General features: G+C 48.5%; 2 protein-coding genes across 5 annotated transcripts; one reads left to right on the forward strand and one right to left on the reverse strand.

The window, feature by feature from the left end:
- The first annotated feature begins 1,683 nt into the window (after window positions 1–1,683).
- On the forward strand, window positions 1,684–13,457 carry spats2 (spermatogenesis associated serine rich 2). The gene is made up of 13 exons (XM_084480095.1): window positions 1,684–1,702; window positions 3,718–3,953; window positions 5,338–5,417; window positions 6,787–6,895; window positions 8,173–8,222; window positions 8,624–8,858; window positions 9,131–9,319; window positions 9,456–9,591; window positions 10,787–10,845; window positions 11,866–11,975; window positions 12,116–12,218; window positions 12,592–12,731; window positions 13,104–13,457. The coding sequence occupies exons 2-13, from the start codon at window positions 3,932–3,934 to the stop codon at window positions 13,374–13,376; spliced, it is 1,506 nt and encodes a 501-aa protein (XP_084336221.1). The 5' UTR covers window positions 1,684–1,702; window positions 3,718–3,931; the 3' UTR covers window positions 13,377–13,457.
- A 3,077-nt stretch (window positions 13,458–16,534) lies between these two features.
- Window positions 16,535–26,922, reverse strand: pan2 (poly(A) specific ribonuclease subunit PAN2). 4 transcript variants are annotated; one of them, XM_084479149.1, is made up of 26 exons: window positions 26,830–26,922; window positions 26,057–26,362; window positions 25,552–25,721; window positions 25,333–25,453; window positions 25,151–25,228; window positions 24,790–25,060; window positions 24,124–24,469; window positions 23,786–23,882; window positions 23,563–23,682; window positions 23,349–23,468; window positions 23,111–23,239; window positions 22,482–22,681; window positions 22,024–22,172; window positions 21,629–21,735; window positions 21,143–21,241; window positions 20,641–20,729; window positions 20,398–20,542; window positions 19,252–19,389; window positions 19,059–19,118; window positions 18,861–18,951; window positions 18,582–18,739; window positions 17,964–18,107; window positions 17,659–17,838; window positions 17,271–17,364; window positions 16,958–17,149; window positions 16,535–16,812 (listed from the first exon to the last, which is right to left on the reverse strand). In XM_084479149.1, exons 2-26 carry the CDS (start codon window positions 26,342–26,344, stop codon window positions 16,778–16,780), a joined length of 3,621 nt encoding a protein of 1,206 aa, XP_084335275.1. In that variant the 5' UTR covers window positions 26,345–26,362; window positions 26,830–26,922; the 3' UTR covers window positions 16,535–16,777. The 4 variants fall into 4 exon arrangements, with proteins under 4 accessions (XP_084335275.1, XP_084335272.1, XP_084335273.1 ...); XM_084479146.1 differs by having other exon boundaries at window positions 16,946–17,149; XM_084479147.1 differs by having other exon boundaries at window positions 16,946–17,149; window positions 26,826–26,859.
- Window positions 26,923–27,453: the final 531 nt, after the last annotated feature.

Genomic DNA, 27,453 nt, shown 5'->3' on the forward strand with positions numbered 1-27,453 from the left:
ACTTCACTGTGATACCACCAGTGTTGCCAGACTGGCTGCATGATCCAGTGTTGCCAGTTTGAGCGGGAAATATGGCCCAATCTGGCAACACTGGATACCACAGTGACAAAGTAGACTTTTTTTTCCCAGGATATGACGCAGGGAGTTGGAGTTGCCAGATGAACATACTCTGGATCAGTTGAATATGATCAGTCTCTAGAATAGACTATAGTCTACTCTAGAACCAGATCAGATCAGAGCTTCAGTTCTAGGACGAAGAGTCATTGTTTCTAGCTTTCAGGGGATCCCGTGTGGTTTGTGTGAGGAATGCATTTCTTAGATATTTGGTCCTTTCTCTTCTTTTCCTCATTTTATCAACTTCATTATCAACATGCTCCCATCTCATTTCAGATTTGTTGGTCTGGAATATCACATTATTGTCGGGACGTAAAGCCTACATAGCAAGCTGATTTATATATCTAATTAAGTATTTAAATTAGAAATGGATGTCATACTACAAGTTATTCAATAAACTGCTTGGTCTGAGGGATTCATATACAGTAATATTAGGCTTACTATTCTTGTAAAGGATGTATAATTTATCCAATATCATAACCTTGATAGTTACTGTTATTTCCTAAACACATTAACAATGTGTGCTATAAAATAACTAAAATAGCCCTCACAAGAAAGATGACTGAATATGTATCTTTAACAGCTATCATACATGGTTATGTAAATCGTTATACTTTGTATACATATTTAGACTTTGGACTTAATGCTTCATTTTAAATTGGTTTCATTAGCCAAAAATATGTTAAGTCATTTGTACACATTTATTTAATTCCAACACAACATCCAATTGGAATTTCCCCTTCTATAAAAAAATAAAATGTTCATCGCAACTCATCATTATAACATTGATGATCGTTGAATAAAATTCCCAAACCATTAATCCATTAATTTAATTTCTGATATATTATTCTAATGTACAATTTGGAAAGTCTCAGAAATTACACATTAAACAGCCACATTTATTATATACAACTTTATTGACAACCTTGAAAGGGCGCAAGAAGAGTGGTCTTCCTGAATGGCAGGTATACATTCCTGGGAATATTGTTTGAAGAGGGATGACTTTGAGAGCTCTCTCTCTCTCTCTCTCTCTCTTGATGCGGTTGTGGAAAAGTGTAAGAGGGCCGTTTGGGATTATGGGGCCTTCAGGGGGTTGGATTCTGGGGTTACAGGCAGGCATTAGTTGCCAATACAGAAGTGTGTTGGACCCCTATAAGTGGGGTGGATAGGAGGGTCGTACGGGCTGGAATGAGGTGAAGGCAGGACTGCTGCTAAAGGATGAGGCTTATATGATAGGCTTATATGTAAGATGTTCAAGAAGGAGTTGAGGATATTATTGTGCTCTTTGCATTGTAAATGCATGTATATGTTCTAGATATCCATTTGCTTAGCCAGGGTTTGATTTTGTTTCATTTTTTATTTTGTATCTATTTACTAGCTCTTTTTATGGTGGGGAACTCCAATCCTGTAGGTGGCAGCAATGTGAATGGTGGCATTCTAGGCTCCCTTTTAAATTGAAAAGAAGAAAAAGAAGAAAAACTTTGAAAGGGGGTGTTCTGCCGAATCTGGCACCGCCTAAGTAGCCTAAAGAAAATATTGCACGCAGCAAACGACTGGAGAGACTGACGAGGCAGAGGCGGAGGCAGAGGTAACTAACCCCGCTCCACAAACAACAATCTCTGTTACCACAATGGCGTATTCATTTAATTGTTTGAAATGTGATTGGAGTATACAGAATAACCCTCAAATTAAAAAGCTTTATCTTTATGCTATCCATATATTTTAGTTGTCTAGTCTTTGCGATATAAGGCGTATAACGTTAGCAGACTTGCTAGCGTTGACGAGAATTGGGCATTAAAATTAACAAAGCCAGGCGATGTGTTCACTGGCCCTCACTGCGTTTCACCGTCTTAGTTTCTCTCCATTGAACACTGGGTCCAGGCTCTAGTGTCTGAGAATACGAGACATTATACTAATGCATCGCAGTGACGAGATGAGGGACAATAAGCGATTATTGTAGCTAACCTAACCCAACCTAACGTTATGGATGCTGGAGGCTGAGTCTCTCAAAGTGTGTGTTAGTAAACCAGATGGATGGATGGATAGATGGTTGAATTGCTATGTTATGTTAGTAAACCAGATGGATGGATAGATGGTTAAAGTGCTATGTTAAGTTGCAACCTAAAAATGAGTGCAATACATTTTGTGGTTATTGTGTTTCTGTTGCCAAACGTGGTTCCCTTTTCTAATTAAATGGCATCTCTTTATTCATGTAAGGTTATATTGGGTTTAGTTTTCTTTTCGTTTTTGGATAAACAGAATATTATCGGTCAACTCAATTTGGTCTTTTATTATGACATTTGAGTCCTCCTCCCTATTGTGTGCAAGTTGGAGCCAAAGAAGATATTGGTTTTAGTTAGGCATAATATTACGCTTCTTTAACTAGAGTGACATCGGACCCTCTTTATTAGTTAACCAATATTTCTTGATATTTATTTTGACCCAGTTTTCCACATGAATAAAGTCCTAACAACCACAGGAACAATGTTTTCTCAGCTGGTTTATGTTAGTCATAGTCACTTATCCAATAGCTCGCAACAATCAATATAACTACACCTTGTGCACTTGAAGATTCAGTACCTAGTACCTTCCCTCTTGATAAACATCATGCATCATAACTCCTTTCGTGATTAGATCATAAAGTTGAAACGATTGGCTGTGCTCATAGATGCTATGACGTGGGCATAGGTGTGTTACGTGTTCCAGGGCTAGGGATCAATTTAGTGTTGGTTTAGCTGGAAAGTGAAACTTAAAGCAACTCTCGTTTTTAAAATACATGGAACAGAATTGGTTAGTTTTATAACATGGCAATATAGTTGTGCAAACCACTGTACATAAGTGGCATAGGTGTGTTACGTGTTCCAGGGCTAGGGATCAATTTAGTGTTGGTTTAGCTGGAAAGTGAAACTTAAAGCAACTCTCGTTTTTAAAATACATGGAACAGAATTGGTTAGTTTTATAACATGGCAATATAGTTGTGCAAACCACTGTACATAATCTGAGCTATCATATTCCTGTGTCATTCTGATCAAGTCTGCATCAGAGAAGAAGTAACTTTATCAAGACGATGTTGGTCAGCCTGATCTGCTTACCAATCATTAATTAACAAATGTGTGGCCATAGTCATCTTTCTTTAAATATTGAATTAGCATATATGTATGTATGTATGTATGTATGTATGTATGTATATATATGTGTATTGATGTGTGTGTATATATATATATATTGGATTTGTTATATATATATATATAACAAATCCAATATATCATTCAGTTATACTTTTACTTAATTCACATAATATTTTATTTTACCTGCATATAATGTATTTCGGTAGGCCTACCGTTCGAACTATAATTCGTACTAAAGCCTAAAGCTGCTAATTAAGGATTAGGTGTACAGATTGAAGCTGCTGAGAAAATGAGACGCATCTCACATTGTGTGTGTGTGTGTGTGTGTGTGTGTGTGTGTGTGTGTGTGTGTGTGTGTGTGTGTGTGTGTGTGTGTGTGTGTGTGTGTGTGTGTGTGTGTGTGTGTGTGTGTGTGTGTGTGTGTGTGTGTGTCCCCGGCCCGGCCCGATCTGACCCCATCTCTTCCAACCACTAGGTTTCGAACCTCAGTTGGCATCTGCACGAAGAGTGGAAAACTTGCGAGGGGAAAACCACCGCGCTCCCAGCCCTCTTCTGAGTGTTTGTTTAATCTGGAGTTTGGAAGCGTCTGCAATCAGGATTCAATCCCTTTATTTTATTTTTGGGACGTGAGGAGCCAAAACGGTGCAGCACTCATAGGATACCTCCTGCGTGTAACGCCGTCTGACAACATGGCCAAGAAGAGCCAAAAAGGTCTGTATGAGCTGTTTGACTTGTTTGCTCTACACCCAGGATCTGCCATCTAGGTCATAGTTTTAAATGGAGCATTTTATGAGAATAAACGTGCAGAGCCTTGTTTTGCATTGACTTTCAGGAGGAATATGCATTTAATTACATCATTTTAATGAACTCATGTTAAGCAGAAGTTATTTGATGTGAGTGTAGCTTGTGTTGAGAGAATCACAGTGACCTCAACCTAGATTCCAGCGTTCTCTGAAGGACCCTTTACACGTGTTCAGCGTTTTATTGTCCTGTCTATGGTCACTGCATCTTCTCCCTATTTTCATAGTTTCACAGCTACATAGTCTTGCTTTATCAAATGTAAAATCGGAAAGTAATCTCATCTGGGGGCTGAGAGGAGGAACAACTTGAATTAAACTTTAACATATCCTCGTTGGCACAGATTCCGCATTGTCATTTTGAACAAAAGACTTACTGGTTTGAATTGGGATCAGTTAAAGGGATCGGATGCACTGTGCTTTTCTAACTTGTCAGATAGAGTACAGTACAGAGTACAGTAAATGTAAGCTAAAAAAAAGATACTGAGGAGAATCACAGCACAAGATGGTCATCTTGGGTAAAGGTTGTTGCCGTGGAATGCACAGGCTCAGCCTGAAGGCCCTGGGGGTCTTTGGGAGATTGATTGTCTCGCAACACTTCCAATGGATAACATTTACATTTACATTTAGGGCATTTAGCAGACGCTTTTATCCAAAGCAACTTACAATAAGTACATTTGTCATAAGAAGTGAAACAATATATCGCTGTCGGTACAGTAAAGATGTTCATAGAACCAAGTGCAAGTACTGACAATCGCTAGGCTAACCCCATTCCCCGTATACAGCAGTGATAGCTAGCTACTGCAGATGCTACACAATTAAGTACTATGAATAAATGCAATGTACATTAAGTGCGTTCATTAAGTGCCAGGACGTACAACAGACAATAGTGGGCGGGGGGACTGAATGGCTATGCAGAGTCTAGGTGAACTCGGCTAGAATTAGTTAAAAGGTTATTCTATGTCAAGTGTTAAATTTGTTGTATAGTAATGCACGTATCATTCACATGACATTGTGTTGTGTTCCCAGGATGCCTAGTCATTTGGTAAGACGTGTATGCTCTGCGTATCTTCCATTTGAGCCAGTTTCGGCCTGCCATTTATGGGGTTGGGTGTGACGCTTTTTAACTAGCGTTGTGAGATATACTGTATGTCGCGTAGGAACCCTCCTGTCGAGGGCAGTAATCCTACATGCAGCGCTCATTTTGTTTTGCAAATGATATACTAAGCAGTGTGACTGAGTTGGAAGGCCTAACAACTGCTAGAATGACCCTTCTTATTGTGTATTTTGTTTTTCAGACACCTCTGGGGTCTTTTTTGACACTCACTCGAACATGGTCATGTCCCAGGGTGGAACATTTGAACGAATGAAGGAAAAGGTGAGACGATGTATCCTATTATTTCACTTCCTTCATTGAAACAAGTCCCTGGATTATGGGCTTCCCAATCTCAGGCGCTACTGAAGGTGCATTGGTTTTGCCGGTGAGGTGTTTGATGTCATGCATTAGTAAAATTCCTAGGTTGGTATTGGGCTGTATTCATACTTGGTCAAGGATATTACGCAAAACCTTATTTGGCACAGCCGGGACAGATCGGTTGCTACCTGCATGTCTGGCCCTATTCTAGAGCACCGATTCTCAGAGTGGCATTTGACACTTGAATGGTTTAATGGGCGGGGAAGCTATGTCAATGGGTTTTGCATGTTGGGAGAATGAAGAAATGAAAGTGAAGTTGGATTGTCATGCGTCTTCTCTGTATCACACAGTTGTGTGGCAAGGTGTGCTATATAAAATCAAACTTGATCGAATGGTAAAATGGTTGTGGATTACTTTTTTGGCAGGCCAGGGTAAACTCTAACATATCTGGGTTAGTCTGCTTATTACACAGCTACGATTCGATTTAGACATTTGGAACAAAACATCTGTTTTGGGCGTGGCAACAGTGCGTGTGTTTCATTGTCAACAAGCTGGTCTCCTGTTGATTTAAATGTTGGAGGTGTAGTATTGTAAGCATTCTCAAGGTTCCCTTAATGTATTTGACGTGGCGTTCTTTAGTTAGTGCACGTGTCGCCTGTGACGTCGTAGTGGCTCACATTTGTTTTCCTCCTTGGTATCAGGTGTAAATGCCGCGCCCCATCCGTGTGAGTTCTAATCCACATGGTAGCCAAGTGATTAACGTATTTGTTCTATTTTTATTGGGGTTTAGGCTAACTGGTATCTGGTTAAGTGTTTAAACACCAAGTCCACGCTTTCAGCTAACAGCTACTACTATTACTGAAGATAAACGAGTGGAACGACGCCTGCACCCGACCAAGGCTCGTTGCTTGGTCGATCCATCAATCAATCAATCCGTTATGTAATCCAACAGGATGTTTTCGATCAGGGTTACAACGCATGTTGCGGTTGACTGTTATTGATTAATACTCGTCGAGTCGTTTATCGTTATCACACTCACAGAACCATTTTTTATTAACATTAGATATGGCATCTTGAGGGCTGATAAGCTCACACCAAAATGTGCCTTTTTTAATCATTGACTCATTTCGCGTCAACCCCGACACCATCTGAGGTTTCATAAGCACGCAAGAATGGAGCCACATGCGTGGTCTCTCTGTGGCATGATCACCATGTAGCTCACAGAACGAGTATGGCCACATCGTTCACCATGTCGTAGCCGTTAGCCGATGGTTGCTGTCACGGTACCTATCCATTTAAGATGATGCCATGTCTGCTCCCCTTTCCTTTTCAGATAAGTGCCGTCAGAGCAGTGGTCCCCAACAAAAGCAACAATGAAATAGTTCTGGTGCTCCAACACTTTGAGAACTGCGTGGACAAGGCTGTGCACGCTTTCTTGGAAGGTATGAATGTGACTTCTATATGTACTACTATGCTATGGACAGTTGTTATGGTTGGGCTGTATATTGTTGACATGGAATGTGCCAACAACTCTTCAATCCTGATGTAGGATATCTATATCTATATATAGACATATAAGGGATGTTTCTACATGATATTAGACATGGTATTTATGAGCCACGTCTAAATTATCTAATTGATTTCCTCGATTTTTTTTTTTGTTGTTTGTTTTATCCAGCACATTGAAGTAATTACTGATGATAAAAACATGCATCCTCTATTCAGGAAACATGGCGGTTCATCAGCAGGGAGCAGTAGGCTTCTATGCCGTACCTGTATTGTTGTTTCAACCATCGTTTGTTACCACCATTGTTGCTCTCTGTAATTCTGGCATAGTGTGTGGCTTAAAACGTCTGTCATGATGTGACGGTGGCTGCCTTTATGACGAGGCGGGTGTCTTTTATGACGAGGCCTGTCGCATACTTCCTAAACAAATTTGCTGCAGAAATCTCAGGCCTCCATTCAAGTCTGACTTGTTATTGGATTCCTGGTGACTGAACTTACGCATTATAAAACATCCTGCTCTTGTTTCTGATCTATCTTAACTTTTCTTTCTAGGACTCATTCTACTCATACCTGCTTTCCTTTTGTCACTATACTGTATGTGTATCTACAAATATGTACTGTATACTTGACTTGTGTATGCAAGAAAATGTATTTATATTGGTGTATAGTATGCTTGTCAGTACAAATGTCTACCTCCATTTTTGTTGAGGGATTCCTTTTTATTTATTTATTTATTTTTATTTTTTTGATTGTACTCTGTGTAATACTGGCTGGTGGGGATGGGGGGGGTAGCTTTGGGGAGCAGTGTTGGAGTGTGCATGGGTGTGTGAGTGTATGTGTTTGTCCTTGTGCTTATGTGTTTGGATTTATGTTTAGTACTTACTCTTTACTATCTTTGTATCGTTTGTCATTATTGTAAGGACCCCCTCGAAAATGAGATGGTACATCTCAAGGGGCTATCCTTTAAATAAAGAATAAAGAGTAAAGAACTTGACAAACTATTGTTGTTGGTCGGGCTGAGTAAGAGGGTTTTCCCTAGTACGTAGGATCCCACTCTGCATGTTATTTTTGGCTTGGCCTCAGGCGTAACATGTGGAGGTACACAAAGCCTTTGAAATTTGGAAACCATGCAAAACGCCAACACAGCCTGCCGTTCAGACGCGTCCGCGCCCTCAGAGCGTCGTTAACCTTTCTTTGTTTCGTTCCTCTCAAGGCAACGCAACGGAGATCCTCAAGGAGTGGAATGTCACTGGAAAGAAGAAGGTAAGGGCACGGCGACTGTACTACAGATTAGGGATCGACTGATATGGATTTGTCAGGGCCGATACCGCTACCAATTCTTTTTTTTTTATCAGCCTTTGCTCAGCGAGTCACTCTGGGAACAAGCAATATACTCATTCCCCGATTCCCCTGGCCCAGGACATTAACCAATCACATCGGAGTATCTGATATAGGCGGGCCGATACAAATACACGTAAAAAACGCAAATATCAGCCGATAATATCGGCCGGCCGATATGCCGGGCCATCACTCCTGTAGACGTGTTATGAAGGGACTCCAGTGCGGCTTCATTGAAGGCCGTCCTGTGTTATCCACTGCCACCTGTCTGAGGACCGCCGTGGTTCAGATGTCTCTCCGTCTCTTCCCCGCCCCCTGACGTGCAGCCCAAGAAGAAAAAGAAGCCCAAGCCTGAGCCCGTGGAGGCCGCCCCCCCGGAGGCCCCGCCGACGACGGAGGCCGCGCCGGCGGCCGAGGACAAGGGCACGCTCAACGGTTTCCATGCCAACGGCTCGGCGTTGGACGGCGACTCTCTGGACTCCCTAAGCGAACAGCTGGACACCGCGTCTCTGGACGCAGACGTTGAGCTGGACTCTGAACCCGCCACGTCTGAAACCACAGGTGAGGGCCGAGCTGCTTGCCTTAAGCCTGTCTTACTGAGGTCTGTACGGCTTGGGGCGAGATCGCTTATGGAGGACGGGTGAATGGGTAGTTGGTAGGTGTTAGGAGCTGCCTGACAGTTGCTGATTGATGCAAACTATTGTTTGAATGGGTCTTTAGAGGCGAAACGTAGTGTTTGTTGTTAGGAGGGAGGATTTGCGTACGGCCACAAGTTTGGACTGTTACTGTTGGCATAATACCATATTGGCATGTGGTCCTCCATCCCTCCTCAGGCACAGACGCAGAGGGTCCCCTCAGCTCCCCCAGCCCCGCCTTCCAGCCAGGAGGGAGGATCCACCAGGCCCCCAAAGGCCAGAGGGTCCGCTCCAGGCCCAACTCCCACTCCCAGGCGCCCACGCCCCCCTTACCGCTGTCCTCCGACGCGGACGGCCTGCGCGGCTCTTCAGGCACCAAGAAGACGGGTGAGCCCCTCAGTCTAGCGGCCCACCCTTAAAGCAGCCCGCGTGAACGCCGCCGTGCTCCCCGTGCCCTCACTGGTGGGGAAAAGTGCTTCATCAACTCAGTCCGTTTACCATCTGTGTCTCGCTCCGCCTGCAGCCACCAACGTGGAGCGCTCCGTGAAGGACCTGCAGCGCTGCAGCGCCTCGCTGTCCCGCTACAGGATGGTGGTGAAGGAGGAGATGGACACCTCCATCAAGAGGATGAAGCAGACCTTCGCTGAGCTCCAGAGCTGGTAACTGAAAGACTCTTTCTTACTCACTGCCCTTTAGGCCCTACTGGAATGTAGGGCAGCAAGGCAACTGAATGAGTCATCTAGTTTCTTTTCACAAGAAACGTTTTTAAGCAACTGAAGGTTCAGTGTGCAGAACGATGAGGGCAGTTTATGGATATGTCGCATAATTGCTGTAATAAAGGCTCCCTGTAGATATGACGGGGCACCCTATCTGAAGATAAACGTGTGTTTGTCTTGGGTTCAGTTGTGTTTCCCTGATTGCCATAGGAACAGATCTCGCTGTGCCTCATTCCCTTCAAGTGTTTGAACTAATCCAGACTTGTGTAGCAGCTGACGTCTGTCAGCAGTATTGCGTAAGAGGCCGGGCTTCACCCGGTGCGTTCTTGAGTCAGTCTGGCCGGTGTCACACCTCACCACGCTGCTCCCCGGCCAGCAGGGACCGATGATCCCAGAGGAAATGATTAGTTAATTAATTGATTACTAAGTTAATTACTAAGGTTGTTATCCATCTGTTAGTGGTTCAGCTCAAGATGGAAATGGCAAAGTAAATGTAATACAATGAACACAACTAGCACTATGAACACGAAATACAACATACATATTGTAATTATAGATAAAATGATCATCTAACCAACAGCACAGTGTTTAACAATAAAATATGGCACACATTGAGATGACATGTGGAGATTATACCACGGTTACCAAACTGTACTCCTATTGTGTGGCAATTCACGCTCAAAATAAATGACCTCCTCCCAGGGAAACAGATACAACTCACACTGGGACCTGACTTGTACCTGGCAAGCGGTCCTGTCTGTAGTTCACCTAGTTCACGACTGCAGGCGGTGACCACAGGAACCAGCGTGTAGTGGATGTAGTGAAGACCCTGCGGTAGAGCCAGCCACACCAAGCTAATGCCTTCTAGAGATGCTGGGATTCCCCAATCTGAATAAATACAACACACATAATCACAAACACATTGAATTGTATGGTTTCATATTGTTTTTTTGCTGTGGCTGTGGGCGTGCCCACAAGCCACAATACGCAGAAACAAAACCAACCAGAATTTGCTGACATGTGTTGAAGTCTAGCGATTTCATTGCAGTGACTGTGCAAAGTCAAAGTACAAGCTCTTATCTGGGTGGACGAGTCATCTCTTTCCCCCCCCCTGTTGTTTTTGTCTTTCTCTTGCCAGTCTAATGGACAGAGAAGTGACCCTGTTCGGTGAAATGGACAAAGTCAAGGCGGAGGCCAGTAAGTCGTACATGTTAAAACAACACATGAGTCCAGCCCAGCAGGCCACCTGCTGCCCAGGAGTGACTAGACACAATCTGATCACATGACCAGAGCGCTGTAGGGGAAAGGTGGGGAGGAATCCGACCTAAATGAATTGTGTCTGGGGTCAATTTAATTAGTATAGCCCTTAATCACAATTAGTCTTCAAGGGCTTTACAGGCCATTTCATTCTAACACCCCGGTGTGTGTGTGTGTGTGTGTGTGTGTGTGTGTGTGTGTGTGTGTGTGTGTGTGTGTGTGTGTGTGTGTGTGTGTGTGTGTGTGTGTGTGTGTGTGTGTGTGTGTGTGTGTGTGTGTGTGTGTGTGTGTAAGTAGGCCGTTCCGCCCCCCCCCCCCCCCTGTGTGTGAGTGTGTCTGTGTGTTGCTGGGGACCTGAATAGTGTCGGGTGGCGAAGGGCCTGAAAGCTGTCTTTGTGCGCCGTGCACGCAGAGGAACGGCTCAGCCCTCCTGTAGTTTCTTCAACATCACAAAAGCCAGCATTCCTGGGAACTCTGTTAGATTTCTGTGCTCCTTGTTCCCTTGATTTATATAACGTGTGTGTGTGGCCACTGTGAGGCAGCTGACAGCAAGTCATACATTAATAACAATCTGCATGTGAAATTATTGTATCATCAATAATGCATCTTGTCAACTTCTATTTTTGTCTTCATGTTATATTTGGTTCCCCCTGTTGACAGTTGGGTTTATTATAGATGGTCCCCCTTTTGAAAAATGGTCTCATAAATGTTTAAACAGTCTTGGGATTAGATATGGATTCCCGTGATTGAATATACTGAAATGTTCTAGTGTTGGTTGATCTGGAAGTCTTCTTTGTGCTAAACACCATATTTATATTTATCTACATCTCTAGTTGAGCGTCACATAGCGCATTGGGGAATAACATCTTCAGTCCAAACCTTTCATCTTCACGAGAACCCAGTCAACGTGTTTAGAACGTGTTTAGAACGTGTTTAACGCGGTGTTTGTAACTTTTTCAGTGAGCATTTTGGACGGCCGTCAGAAGAAAGCAGAGGCACTCTGGCGACTGACGGACAAATCGGCGTCCATGACTGAAGATCAGCTGACTGAACTACGGGCCGACATCAAGGCAAGCTCCCAGTACACCCGCATGTACACACCCGCATGTACACACCCGCATGTACACCCCCGCATGTGTACACCCGTGCTTTAATCCCATGGGTGTATCAAGACGGTCAATCCAAAACGCTCCTCCTCTGTTTATTCCAGCACTTTGTGAGTGAGCGGAAATACGACGAGGACCTCGGGAAGGCGGTGAAGTTCTCCTTTGAGCTGGATCCCCTGAAGACCAGCATCGCCGAGTTCGGTTCAGGTACGGCCCGGCGGCAGCTCCTACCTCGCTCTCCGTACCGCGGCCTGAGATGGGGAGATGGGGTTGTCATGGCAACACACGACCGCTACCATGACCACCGCAGGCTTCCTGTCCCCGGCGCGAGGCCACCTATTTGAAGCGTGATGTTTTGAGATGTTTGGCCGTACTTTATAATGCCGTCGTTGTGGTTGATGGTAGTAAAGCCAGTCGTATTTTGGGATTGTGTGGTTCCTCTATAACTAAGCAGTCGCGTCTCTTGCAAAGTGAAACAGCTGTGATGTCCGTGTTGCATTGAGCTCTGTGTCGATGCGGCCTGAGGTCTGTGTGCACACTGTGGGAGGATGGTTTTAATGACTGTTTCCACGCTGTTCAGTCTACCACCCCAGGACCGACTACTCCAACCGCTCCCGCTGCAGCTCCACCTCCTCCTCCGCCACCACCCCCGCCGAAACCCCGCCTCCCGGCCACGCCCCGCCCGCCGGCAGCGAGTACCGCCCCCCGCCCAACAAACAGGTGTGTGTGTGTGTGTGTGTGTGTGTGTGTGTGTGTGTGTGTGTGTGTGTGTGTGTGTGTGTGTGTGTGTGTGTGTGTGTGTGTGTGTGTGCCCACGTTGTGTGTGTGGGTGTGTTGTTGCTGTGTGTTCCCACATTGTGTGTGTGGGTGTGTTGTTGCTGTGTGTTCCCACATTGTGTGTGTGGGTGTGTTGTTGCTGTGTGTTCCCACATTGTGTGTGTGTGTTGTTGCTGTGTGTTCCCACGTTGTGTGTGTGTGTTGTTGCTGTGTGTCCCCGTGTTGTGTGTGTGTGTGTGTGTGTGTGTTGTTGCTGTGTGTCCCCGTGTTGTGTGTGTGTGTCCGTGAGGCTGACCTCTTCTTCTCTCTGCTCAGACCTTTCAAGGAAACCGCCGCACCTTCCAGGGGCCGGGCTACGGCAGCGGGCAGCGGTACAACGGGGGCCCGTACCCGGCCCGCTCCGGCTACAGATACCAGGGCAACGGGGCGGCCCAGCAGGGGGACGGCCCCCGCGCCGCCACCGGCCCCGCCTCCGCCTCGCAACAGCCCCGCCCCTCGAGGGGCCCGCCCAACCCCAACAACCCCGGCAACCCGTCCACGTCCAGCCACCAGCGCCCGGAGCGGCCCGCCCGCAACGGGGTGGCCTAGGGGGGGCTGCCGCGCCCTGGACGGCGGCACTCTTACAGCCGCCGCCTCCAGCACCTCCACTACCCACCCACCCACCACCCACCCACCCATCCACTACCCACCCATCCACTACCCACCCACCCACCCATCCACTACCCACCCACCCACCCATCCACTACCCACCCACCCACCCACTACCCACCCACCCACCCACCCACCCACCCACTACCCCCCCACCCATCCACTACCCAGCCACCCACCCACTACCCAGCCACTACCCAGCCACCCGTCCCCCAACTCCTGTATCAATGAAGAATAGTAAGAATACACGTTTACATTTATTTGTTGTTTGTTTTTGTTTTAATGGGGTCAGTGTAGCTGTGGTGCCACCTCCTCTCCATCGTCCTCCAGACTTGAATAAGTCTAAGTCTCTTAGTATTTTGTAATTGACCCTCGACATCGTGGCTCCCCCTCTGCTTCCTCCTCAGTCCCCCCCCCCCCCTCTCCCCCGCCGCACATCCGAACACGAGTTCACCCGCGGCTCTGAGGGAATCATCAAATTCCTCGGATTTTGGCAATCCCTGCAGCCTTAGATTGTACGTCGTCGGTCAGTTAGAAAGATGTTCCAATGTGCTGATTGTGAATTACAGAGGACGGCGGAGCCTCTACTTAAACGTAAATGCAATCAACGACCACCGATACCACAAACATCACTGCACGTCCCTGTGCAGTCCAACATGGCTGCTGCCACCACTGCTTGCTTGCGTCTGGTCGCAACTAGTTATCCTAGTTATCTAGTTAACTAGTTACCCCCCCCCCCCCAGGCCTGAGGCGAGGCCACAGGATGAGGAGGGGCGCTCATCATAACTTTGATTTGTTTTATCTGATCATTATTTTATTAGGCGCTGTTGCGTTGTGAAAGCTCCCGAGGTCAGGGAGTGCGTCTCAATCGTGGTGTTCCGGTCTGTGTTGAACGTGTCGTCCAGTGGGATGCTGCAACGCGTGCAACCCTCCTTTTATTTCCACCTCTATTTATTTAGTTCCATGGGCGGTGATTTGATATGCGCATAACTGACATGCCTGCCTTTTTTTTTTTTTTGTCGCAGCACTTACACACGGCGTCCACGTAAACATACGTCTGTAGATGTTGACCTGGAATCATCCTGACCCTTTGACCACCCCCCAATCTCTCATTTTTTTCTTATACTGTAATTGGGGTCCATAAGCCTCCTAAATACCTCATTGATGTGCTTTCATTTGTTTCACGTGGCCTGGTTGCGTCCTGCTCTCTTGCAGGGTTTAAATTGGGGGAGAGGGAACGAGCGAAAGGTGTACTCTTTCTCCCGTGTGTGTGTGTGTGCGTGTGTGTCCATAAGGTTAGCGTGGAGCAGACCATCTGTCCTTGTACCAAGCAGTCTTCCTTGAAAAGCAAGAAGAAAACAAAATTCCAGCTGAATAAATTGTAAAAAAAAATCAAAAAAAATATTTCATGTTCACCTTCCAACTGATAATATAACGTGGAGGACATAGTGTACGCCAGATTTGTCATATGGCTGCTCTGCTTGCGTAGATAAGATTACGTTATTTGACTGAAGTGTTATAGATCTGAAACATGTAGACGCTGCCCGTATCTGTACCACAGGACAGCCCGTGTTTTACAGGTGATTGTTGAGTTTGTTGCTTTAAGCAGTTAAGAATGTTTTGCCATTGGAGCATAGGAGCAGCGCTGGGAGTCGTTATATATTCGAGGGCAAGATGCATGTTCATAGGCAACTCCATTTCTCTTTCTCTCGCACATGTTCGGCTGAGCGAACATGTTTCCTTTTTTTTATTTTCATTTCAAAATGTAGGAATATTACGTTATCGCCAAAGAAATGACATCACCCTATTTCCCGAGTTACTGCCTTTCCAAGGAGTTGTCTTTGGTCTTCACAGAATCCAATTCTTGTCAAGCTTTTCCCCCGTGCAGACGCTCTCGAGTAACACCTATTCCCATTCTATCTTTTTCCAGATCTCTCCCTTGTGTATTTAGCTGTATACATGTTTACTCGCCTACATGGAACATTTTTTGGATGTAATCATATTAGAATATTTTATTTTCTGTGTGGAAGTTTTCATCCATGCAGCCTTCCAGTGTACATGTTATGTCCTTTTTTCACTTTTCTTCTATACTGTCAAACTGAAACTAAAGTGCCTTGTCTTCCTCTCATTAACACCCCCCCCCCCCTCCTGTCACCAAGTATGGACCAAAGACATCCTGCCTGTCCCATAACGACCCCTGACCTTCTCTCTGTCACTCACTGAATGGCACACTTTTCATTTACTATGAATAAAAAAAGGTTTGCAATACATTCATTCTGTGGAGTTTGTCTCGTGTGTGAGTGGCCTTTTGCTCTCTTGACTGCGATTTGTCAGAACAAGTGGGTAATATATTCCTTCAGTCTGCTGGAGTGGATCCGTTGCATCAAGACACTAGCCAAATATCTTGGCACCTAACCAGATGTTAATTTGAGGTTTGCTAACTAGGTCACCCATTTTCTAGCGGGGGAAAATGGGCAGCCACTAGGCTGCCCAAGTCCCGCTAACTTAAAAGCGATCCCCACTAAAATGTGCTCAATAGGTGATTTGAGACTGGCCTTGTGGTAGTGACAGAGGCTTGATATACGGTCTGTCTTGGCACACAGACCCCTTTGGATTATGTCTAGACTTGAAGGCCTCTAGTGTGCCTGAAATTCTCCCGAATTAATATAAACATAATATAAACATTAGATGACCCATGGGGGAAATATAGGGTTAAAAACTAACTATATGGCCGGACTTACTCGAGGCTTTGATCTATTTAATATAATGTGCATAATACCAACTATGACCACTAGAGGGAGTTGTTTGGTAAACAAAGATGCGATTGCCATTATGGATGTTTGGCTAAACTAGTGTAGTGCCTTTTTAAAACTTTATTGGCAGCTTCACAACTGACACTGCACTTCCTTTAGTCCTCACCAATACATCCGCAGAGTGTCAAGTTGAGACATACAGACTCCTATAGTTGGATGTGTTGCATTGCTTTGAGTAAAATGTGTTATTCAACCTTAAATATGAACAAACTAGCTAATCTTTTCAATTGAAATAGCCCTGAATTATCACAATACTATTTCAAAGTCATCAAAGCAACTTTATTTACATACAAAAAAAACATTGGTATTTTATCCACTTTGCTCATGTTCAATATAGACTTAATTCAACGAAAAAAAGTCCCAACTGAGATGTCAAAGGTTCTCGGTCCTTGATATGTCAAATAGTTTCACCTGCACGGTACGAGCACCAGAAACAAAAGTGTACAACGCACAGGAGAATATATTTACATTGGTCTGCTAAATCCTCCTCGCCCTCCGTGACGTCTTCTAGCGGAAGTCGCCTGCTCCTCACAGCGACATCACCGACGGAAACACGCCACCGCCTGGTGGGGGGGGACAAGAGACGGGGCCGTCAATCAACGTCGGCTAGCCCGCATTCCGCAGATCTCATCTGACCTGATCACATTCCTCCAGGGCCTCGTCTCCCCGGGGCGAAACCTCAACATCACGTCGTACTTTTCGGGCTACCTCGACCGTCGCCGGCGTCCGCCTCCGGCACCTTCCAGTCCATCTTGCGGCCCTTCTCGTAGAGCCCCTTCAGCGCCTTCCTCACTTCGTCCGTCCCGCCGCCGTGGCTCAGCTCCAGGTACTTCCTGTAGAGCTGCAGGGCGGTGCGGGCGTCCTCTATGCTGTCGTGGGTCTCCCCCTGGATGTTGAGGTCTGGGGGGGGGGGGGACAGGGGACCCGGGGGGGTGACTCACGGCATTCCAGCTCCGGGACACAACGGCTAACGATTAAACTGGAGGAACAGGCTGGTGGAGGAACCAACGCGCCGACCTACCCAGGAAGTACCAGGCGAGGAAGCGGAGGGAGATCATCCTCTTGCGGGGCATGTGGAACAGGTAGACCGTGTCCACCACCTGGTCCTTCAGAACCTGGGCAGGAAACACGCAAAGAGAACCATGGGTGGTCGGAGTGATACGGTTGCATATTACTGTCACAACAAAGTTATTAGAACGCAAGTTCTAAACGTGCACATCACCTTTTATAACCACAACTAGTTGTAAACAAGTAGGCACCGCAAAATATAGAAATATAACGCACGTTATCTCAACACAACATGAGCCCAGACACACGGGCTTCAACACAACATGAGCCCAGACACACAAGCTTCAACACAACATGAGCCCAGACACACGGGCTTCAACACAACATGCACCACTGCGTACCAGTAGGTTGATGACGCGGAAGTCCTTCTGCAGCCCGTGGCCCACGAAGCGCACTCCGGTGTCGATGAGGAACCGCAGCTTCAGGTAGGTGGACTTGAGCGTGGTCAGGTGTTTGGAGGAGATCTTGGCGTCCAGGTCGCCCGGTTTGATGCCCGAGTACTGGGTCAGGTAGTCGACCACCTTCGACGAGGAAGCGTGAAAGCACACGTTTTTACACAGTCAAGATCACTGAGCTACTACTTCAGAAACATGTAAAGACAGATGTAAATGTGTGTGTGTGGCATCCAGCCGGCCTCCTGACGTACCTGCTCCTGGGTGGAGATGTAGTCGTCGATGAAGGGCACCCCCTCGTTGGCCCCCTGGCCGCGCACACAAGTGATCCTGGCCACAGACATCTGGCTGGGCTTGATGGTGGACTTGGTGCCGTCGCTGCGAAGCTCCGCCTCTTCCTGTTGACACAGAACGATAGCCACTCAACGCAAATGTGTAACAACGTCGTGCAGCAATGTTCAGTGAACATGCTTGATTGGTTGTGATCAATTGTTGCACTTTATTCAATTAAAAATTATAGTTATTTCATATAAAATACCGGTGAAAAGCATAGATGCAATCACCCAGTTTTTGTTCGACCAAATAATGTGCTTCCCCCACTAAGTGAAAGGTGGGTGGCCCCTGGCCCCCAGTGTAAAGGTGAGTGGCCCCTGGCCCCAGTGTAAAGGGGAGTGGCCCCTGGCCCCAGTGTAAAGGGGAGTGGCCCCTGGCCCCAGTGTAAAGGGGAGTGGCCCCTGGCCCCAGTGTAAAGGGGAGTGGCCCCTGGCCCCAGTGTAAAGGGGAGTGGCCCCTGGCCCCAGTGTAAAGGGGAGTGGCCCCTGGCCCCAGTGTAAAGGTGAGTCTGGAGCCCTGCTCCTCCATGGCGGACTCACCTGGTTGAGCGTGACGAACTCAGCGTCCAGCCCCACCAGGTCCCCGGCCTGGGGCATCTCGCTGACCATCAGGGGGATGAAGGTGGCGTGGCTCTTCCTCTGCTTGCGGGCCAGCGAGGCCTCGGTCAGCAGGACGCTGGCCTCGATGGGGTTCTTAACTGGGGCCGGAGAGAGAGAGCAGGAGGCCCCGTCGTCAGGAGCAGCCCCGCAAAACCCCCCTCCTCCGGGACATGAAGAGAACGCCGTTCATAGCGCGATGAATATAAAGCCCAGACTTACTGCGGAGGTCGTACTTGGAGTGGTAGTTCCTCTTGGCGTAGTACAAAATGGCCGGCACCTTCCAGTTCACATCGAACTGGGCCGCTTCCGTCTGTCAGAAAACAAACTGTTCCTTAGAAACTTCTTAAATAAAACACTTAAAAAAAAAAATAAAAAAAAAACGGGAGCATCCGTTCCGTACGTGCCCAGAATACGGACCTTGTCTACGGGCTCGATGAGGAAGTCGTTGAACAGGTACCACTGCTGGTGAGTGACCCCCTGCAAAGGACAGAACACGAGGACGTCAGGTGAGGCCGGACACACCGTCACACACACGCGTGCGGTGATCGGCCTCCTCTACGTTGGAGGTCTCCGTCCGTCTGGCCCGCGCGGGGCTCGTGGTGAGACTCACCTCTTTCCTCACGTGGTAGGTCTCCCCCACCTTGATGTGGGCCACCAGGTTGCCCCCCGTGCGGGCGTCCAGCAGGTGGGGCACGGTGACCACCAGGTCGAACAGGGAGGCTCCCTCCTCCTCCTCGGCGGTGCTCAGCTGGGGGGGGGGGGGGGGACACCGAGGCGTTACAGGAGGGAAGGCCTCTGCCCTCACCACACTGAGAGGAGGCCTTCTTTATCATCGCTCTCTCTTGTAGTTTGGAGTGTCGGGGAACGCCTTCATGCATCCGCGCGTTTGGGAAGGATTAGGAGCATTTCTGCCAATCCATCGACCGTCGGTTTGAAAACGTGCTTCCTCCTTGTTGACTGGAATGTTTTTTGCAGTGAAGGACCGACCGTTGGAGAAGTAACCTAAGGGGTTCTACTTGATTGGGTTTGAGTTCATTGTTATATGAAATCATTTAGTTATCGTTTCCATTGATTTATAATTTGTATTGTCATAAATAACGTCAAATGACCTCAGAACCCAAAAGGGGTTATCTCTGAGCCGCCGCAAAACAAACTAAACTAAAACGACACATATGACCATGGCCTGAAATGCACCACTTGCATTCCTGAACCCATCAGCAGCGAATGCCTGGTCCTCAATCAAAGAGAGCCTCAGAGACTACCAACACGCCTCCTGATTGTTTCAGCCCTCAGCCCTCACCTCCTCACCTCCTCTGCCCTCACCTCCTCACCTCCTCTGCCCTCACCTCCTCACCTCCTCACCTCCTCAGCCCTCACCTCCTCTGCCCTCACCTCCTCACCCCCTCACCTCCTCAGCCCTCCCCCAGCCCCTCACCTCCTCACCCCCTCACCTCCTCAGCCCTCACCTCCTCACCTCCTCAGCCCTCACCTCCTCACCTCCTCAGCCCTCACCTCCTCAGCCCTCACCTCCTCACCTCCTCACCTCCTCACCTCCTCTGCCCTCACCTCCTCAGCCCTCACCTCCTCACCCCCTCACCTCCTCAGCCCTCCCCCAGCCCCTCACCTCCTCACCTCCTCAGCCCTCCCCCAGCCCCTCACCTCCTCACCTCCTCACCTCCTCACCTCCTCTGCCCTCACCTCCTCAGCCCTCACCTCCTCACCTCCTCACCTCCTCAGCCCTCCCCCAGCCCCTCACCTCCTCTGCCTCGGGCCAGCTGCAGATCTCCAGGCCCTGGGTCTTGCTGATGGTCATCTTCATGGTGAGCGGGATCCACACGTGGTGCAGGTCCTCGGCCCGCGTGTTGAAGGTGATGCCCTCGCCGCCGCGCATGTCCTCGCCGCTGGAGAGAAAAGAGTTCCCGCTCAGAGTGTGCACAGAGAGGGGCCGGGGGGGGGGGGGGGGGGGATTCAACAGGTGTAGGCGGACGAGGGCGTTTACTCGTGGCACCACTCGGTGGGCAGCGGCTCGGGCTCCTTGGGCTTGGGGGGCTCCGCCGCCTCCTTCTGCTTGGCTTTGTTGAAGGCGTACTGGTGGGCAGGAGAGAGGAGCAGCGTTACTGGCGCCGCGCGGGGGAACCGCCGCTCTCAGCAGCGCACCGAGGAACGGCAGGCCGCACCAACCACCCGCTAGCGGCTCCCTTCCGGCGGGACAGAGGACTACGGGAATTCTATTAAAAGGTCCCGTGACGCGCCGCCAGGTGTGAGCGGGATTAGAGACGTTACAGGCCGTTTTGGAAGTCTGCCCCTTCCGACATCGCAGGTGTGCGTGTCCACCTAGACGCGTGACGGATAGACTATGACTATGTTCGACTATGTTTAGACTTTACTTCGCTAGAAACGCAGACAGGCGTGCTGTGAGAACAACGACCGGCGAGCGCGTGTGCAGACGGGTGGCGGCGTCGCGGCCGTGACCCGCGGGCCCCGGCCCGTCTCCCACTCACCTCGGCCTGCACCCTCCAGAACTCGGCCTCCTTGGTGCTGTTCACCTCACAGTTGATGACCAGCACGTCCGGGAGGCAGCGGATGTTGCGCGTCTGCACCTGTAGCGGGGAGACCGACCCAAACCAAAGACGGTGACGCTCGTGTCTTATTTTCACCGCTTGAGTCATGAAGTATGAAAAATAAATAAATGATTGGATCTTGGTTTTGCTTTTTTTCTTCTACGGGGAAAGCAAAACCAATAACATCCACATGCCATCACATGACATCCACCTCCTCTTCCTCATATTAACCAAATCCTGACGGCCCAAAGACACATTCCATTGGCACTACCCGTTTCACCTTTAACACATGACATCACACACGTTGCATCGCGTTAAGGAAGTGAGATAATATCTGAATGCCACATTACGACACCGCCGTTGGTCACCCCTTTTGTTTGTCCTTTGATGACTCAGTGGCTGTTCCCCCCCACCGGGGGAACCTACCGTGGGCTGGTACTTCTCACAGTTCTCACACCAGGCCTGCGTGCTCTGCTCCAGACAGATGCTCTTCTTCAGGATCTCCACAAAGTCATGCTCCTTCACCGCTTTTTCTGCCGGGGAAAACAAAACAGGAACAACAGCCTCAGCACTCTGCTGCCCTCAGCCCAAGAGAGAGCGCTCGTACCGCCACCCCCCCCCCTTCCCCGCCCCACCCCACCCAGGGAGGTCTAGAGCCAGACGTCATCTCTCGCTGCATGCATGTGTCTGACCAACAAGGCTGAAAAGAGATTGCCGTATTCAAATTAAACGTCCTGGGATACAAAGCTCCATTTCCGTTGGGCAGCGACCCGGACGGGGACGGGGGGGGGGCTGCAGGTCCGGTGGGGGGGGGGGCTCACCGTGGGGGTTGTGCTCCGGGTAGTGCATGGTGAAGAGCAGCGTGAGGGAGGTGCGCACCGTCTCCTTGCCACAGCGACACAGGCTGCTGTTCTCCACCTCGCAGCCAAACAGCCGGCCAATCACAGACTCCCCCGACGAGCCCACAGCGCTGAGACACAAGAGACGGAGGGGGTCAGCGCCGCCGTGAAAGGGCTCCAGCTGCTGTGGCTTCTTCCGCAGCAGAAGCGTCTGTTTGTGAGGCCTTCTAGCGCTGTATTCTAGACGCTGAGGTACTTGGAATAAACAAAATTAGCCGACAAAGAACCGTGATCCTTTTGACCAAATTGCAGCCAGACACTTGACCCAGGTACGTGGGAGCGGACCAGCCGTGAACCGTTGCACCGTGTGCCGCGGGAGTCGCTGGGAGCGTGGGGGCGTCAGACAGAGCTGATCTGGGGACGGTGGTTGCCGTGCCAACCTGCTGCTGGCCCCTCGGTAGGCCTGCGGGCCCTCCTGCTCCTGGGTCTCCTGGTGCAGCTGGGTGAGGATGAAGCGGTTCCAGCTCTGGATGAGGCGGCCCAGCCGGGCCTTGCCCGTCTGCTCGTCAGAGTCGGCCAGGATCAGCCCCAGCGCCGAGGCCTCGGGGATGGTGCGGAAGGCTCGCAGGAAGTTGCTGGCCTGCGTGAGAGAGCGAGGCAAGGGGAAGAATGGCTTTTGGCTTTTTTTTTTTTTGGCTTTGGACGCATCCTACATCTGGGTCACCTATGTGATGACTGTTGATTGATGATTGATGATTGTTGATGTCTTCCTTTCTTTCTTTTTTTTTTTAAGATTTTATTTTTGCATGTTGATGCTTTATGCTAGAGTGAGGTAGACAGGAAGGTTTGGGAGATAGAGGGGAGGACATGCAGCAAAGGACCACGGGCAGGAATCAAACCCGGTGTCCCTTAGAGCAGGACGGAGCCTTAACGGTACGCGCTCTGCCCAGTGAGCCACCGAGGCCACGGTCTTCTACTCCTTGAGGAAGTTCTTCTCCCTGCGCTTTTGTCGTATGCGAGCATAAAGACACGGTTGGTCTCGGTTGTGTGGGGGGGGGGGGGGGTCTACCTGACACGGGTCACCGCGGGACAGGTCCAGCATGTGGAAGAGGAAGCCGAGCTCACAGGCCAGGCAGAACTCCTTCTGGCAGAGGTGGTTCTGCACCAGGCAGCGGATGGGCTCCAGGAAGTACAGCACCTAGCGCGTCCACGGTACAGCCGTCAGCAAACACAGCGCTGATACTGCCAGAGAAAAGGAAACATTGTCCAGAAGAGGGGAACAATGTTTCACAACAGGAAGTCATTACCTGTATCATGCAGTTACAGTATGCATTGGGAATGTGAGGCTCCAGGCCCGCAAACAGCGTTCTGTTGTAGTGCTTGAAGTCAAAGTCCTCCAGTCCGAGTTTGGAGTATTTGATGGTCACCTGTTGGGCAGGACCCGGTGAAACGTGTTAGAAGCAAAACAGATGACAGAGTCTCCTAAAGGATGACAAAGGGAAAGTCCTTGTTGAGTCTAACCTTTCTGTACTTTTTGGGCACCATGTAAAGGTGTGGCTCTTCCTCTCGGCCGATGGGGGATTCAGGCACCTGATTGTAGTTATCATAGTCCAGCTCCACTTCTTTAATCTTGTACGGTACCTAGGAAAAACGAAACACCAGAAACACATTGTCGTTATGAGCCTAACCCTTGAGTTTCCCTTTGCTCCGTATCAAACATACGAGTGGAGGGTCTGGGACATGCCTGGTTGCGAGGACGGGTGCGTTGATTGGCTGCATAGCCGATGAAACCGACGGTTTTCATTGTTCGTAGGATCTCTGGGTCGACAGCAGGCGCTCGCCTGTAGAAGACGTCCATAGGAGAGCTTATGTTAGTCTTTACAGTAGAATAAAGACATAAAAAACCTATTGCTCTTGAATACAAGCTTCATAGTCTATAAACGTCTGAATATAAGCTACATTGAATATAAACGTCCAGTCTGTATCTTTAGGACACATGAGTCGTATCATCCGACACAAGGGTTGTCACCAACGCTCCAACAGAAATCATTGCGGGGGCCAGCGAGACGGTCGGTGCCTGACCTGGGCTTGGGGGTGACCATGGGGGTGGGCCAGTCGGACAGCAGCTGCTCCGTGCTGGTCAGGGGCGTGGGGATGAGGGACAGGGGCAGCAGGTCATGGTTCCAGTCCAGCTGGGGCAACGAGTCCACGAGGCAGGGATGGGCAAACTCCGTTTCGCGGGAGTAGTCGTTGTAGGACACCTCGGGCGCGTCCGACCACAGGTGCACGCCCCCCCCAGAGTCCCCGAAGGCCAGGGCCTGTTTGCTGGACGACACGTCGAAGCTCATGAGCAGCTGGCCGCCCGTGTTCACGTGGAAGACGTCCGCCACGTTGGCGAGCCCAGTGGGCTCACAGAACTGGCACTGGCCTGGTGGTGGGAGAAGAAGTGGATCCATGCATTTAGGATACAGCCTTGCTAAAGGACTGACTAACCAAGAGACTAGTTAACAAGATGTTTAGATGGCTTACAGACGACAAGGTCATTTTAACTAACAGAGTAACTGACTTTCACAGGCTAACGGACAGACAGACCATGCACTGCACTGCACTACTCTCTCCCTCTCCCTCCCTCCCTCCCCCTCTCCCCCTCTCTTGATCTCTCTCTCTCCCTCTCCCCCTCTTTCTCCCCCTTTCCCTCCCTCCCTCCCCCTCCCTCCCCCTCTCTCCCTCCCTCCCTCCCTCCCTCACCTGACTGTGAGATGATGGCCAGCCGTGAGGTGTAGGTGGGGATGAAGCGCAGGAACAGCGGGTCCACGTGGACCTGCAGCGGGGTGACGGCCCGCATCATGCGGAGGTCGTACACCATGAGGAAGCGGTCGCACGCCAGCCCGTTCATCCCCCGGCTGGAGAAGCCACACGCCGCCAGCAGGTTCCCGTGGACATCAAAGTCGGACAGGCTGCCCGAGAAGGCGTCGAACTCGTGCTCCGTCTTGAAGGTGCGCATGTCTCGCAGGGTCACCTGGGCGGGGGGGGGGGGGGGGGAGTGTGAAGCGAGGCTTGCGTACGGACTTCTACGCTCTCTGAGGAGAAGGAACCAGTTCACACTCACCTTCCCAGACGTGTGACCACAGAAGAAGAAGCGACTGGACTGCCGCATGATTGCCACTCCAGGCATCTCCACTGTAACCTGCCAATGAAAGCACACACGCACACACACACACACACAATGTAACTTTCAAAGTAAGCTGGGAATCGATGTGTCAACACTGTCCACAACGCCGATGGAATCACCTTCTGAGTCTCTTGAACAGTATTCAAGTCAAACTCTACAATATAGTTGTGCAGTCCTCCCATGATCAGAGTGTTGGTGTCCGTCATGAGGAGGCTGTGCATATCTGCTCCTTCGTCCATCCTGGTGGAAGCAAACCATGTTTAACATCATTTCAAAAGGGGCTATTGCAAAAGAAAAGTCTGGATTTGGTTGGATTTGGAAAAGTCTTGGTTTCTTACGGGTAATCAAACATGACAAAGCCGCCGCGGGTACAACATTTGAGATTGGTCTTGGACAGGAAGAGCACGCCTGTTTCTAAGCTATGGATTTGGCGGATGTCATCCGTCGAGTGCACTTGGAAAGACGAATATCGGCCCATCGTAGGCCCGAAAAAGGAACTGGCATGACCCTAAACAAATATAACAGTTGAGTAAGTGAGTGATACATACATTTATAAATAACATTGGTAACACTTTAAGATAAGAGTTCATGAACTAACCATTCATTAACATTAGTTATGCAGTTAGTATAAGGGTTTGGGTGAGGGTTAACCTGAACACGATTACTGTAGTTACCAATAACCATCAGTAAATTATAACTTGACCATTAGTAAACTGTTGATTAACTGTTAAGTAATGCTTATAACTGAATTAAAGCCATTAATAAATGGTTTATTAACGTACTAGCACTTTTAATGGGTTAATATATTCAAACATGTCTCCTAAAGTCAGCTGAGTATCTTACTCTGTGATTTCCCATCCAAAGCATCTCCTCTTGTAGATCAAAATGAGTTGCAGTAACTGGGATGCCAACTTCTGCAGCCACACTGTGCAACTCAGAGAACATGCCCTCTAAAAGATGCACAGAGTCGGGCACTGCGACGGGCAGCCCCTCTGAGTCCAGCTCCACGCCTTGCATCATATTCTGAGAGATCCGAGGGTCCATCGAAGGCTCCATCCCGGTGTCCAAGGACCCATGGAGGGTGGGCGAGTAGTCGCCCATCCCTTGGTCAAGACTGTCAAAGTTCATCATGAGTGAAGCTTAATCGGCCTAAAATAAGGAAGAAAGAAAAAACTGGTATTGAAAAATGTATTTTTTAGTAGTACTCGTGACACTAAAACGACAAAGTTATCTAACATGTCAAAAACCGAGATCACACTATTGGGTCGTAGCGCCGTTTAGGAAAAGAGCGCATCTTCTGGTAGCGGCTAAAGTAGCTTGGCTAACCCATTAGCCATCCAACAACTCATTTATCATCAATGGTAATCATGTTGCTATAGAAAACCACGCAAGACAATAGAGGCATCCTCCTTATTAGAGCTGTTTTCAAACGTTATCGTAGCGACTGTTCATTCGGTTACCCTTGCGTTATAAATCCAGGTGGACAGTGTAGCGGTATTGTAGCTATCCCACCAGGGCTACACACATGCTAAGGTAGCTAACAACATGTAGCCATTGAAATATGTTAGTCATATTAAAAACTAATTGAAGTGAATTAAAGGTTTACCGTCACCTACATAACGATTACGGGTAGTTGTCAAATACTATTTCACATACAAAGTCGACACATGTTGGTTCACAACAATAACAGAAGAATGAAAGCACATCCGCTTCCAGTAGGGGGGTGTTCAACAACAATACGGTTCAACGACACTACTGTGTTGTTGAACACTACACAAACAGTAAAGCGTTTGTGTTGGGAGTGTAGTGATTGTGTAGTGTTCACAATCACTACACAAACAGTGATTGTCATGGTTATGAATCATGGATACAGCCTTGCTGTGCCTATGAATACTACCAATAAAGGTTAATTACATGAATTACATTACATTAGTTACTGGGAAATAATAAATACAAATCCCCTCAGTACAGCCTTAGTAATGAAGCTACTATTAATTTAATAATAAACATTGGACCCAATTTGAATTGAATACATGTATTCAATTATTAGGCATTGGTTTATGCTCTTAATTCTCATACAAACAAAACGTTAAAGCCCATAAGCGCGTAGTTTATATAACATTTTATTTAAATACATTATTTACGCAGTTTTATTTTTGATCTTGCTTCCATGAACGTACATCGCGGTCTAAAATGTCCCGGGAAATGTGTGGGTCTGCGTTCAACCTACAACTGCATAC

Source organism: Micromesistius poutassou, assembly GCF_964030765.1.
Source record: "Micromesistius poutassou genome assembly, chromosome: 15".
Lineage (NCBI taxonomy): Eukaryota > Metazoa > Chordata > Actinopteri > Gadiformes > Gadidae > Micromesistius > Micromesistius poutassou.

Coding starts and splice junctions, on each gene's coding strand:
- spats2 (XM_084480095.1), top strand. CDS start 3,932: ATGGCCAAGAAGAGCCAAAAAG. Junction 3,954..5,337: donor GGCCAAGAAGAGCCAAAAAG/GTCTGTATGAGC, acceptor TTTGTTTTTCAG/ACACCTCTGGGGTCTTTTTT. Junction 8,223..8,623: donor ATGTCACTGGAAAGAAGAAG/GTAAGGGCACGG, acceptor CCTGACGTGCAG/CCCAAGAAGAAAAAGAAGCC.
- pan2 (XM_084479146.1), bottom strand. CDS start 26,344: ATGATGAACTTTGACAGTCTTGACCAAGGGATGGGCGACTACTCGCCC. Junction 23,683..23,785: donor GCACCCGTCCTCGCAACCAG/GCATGTCCCAGA, acceptor CGTTTTTCCTAG/GTACCGTACAAGATTAAAGA. Junction 17,150..17,270: donor CCTCGCCTGGTACTTCCTGG/GTAGGTCGGCGC, acceptor CCCCCCCCCCAG/ACCTCAACATCCAGGGGGAG.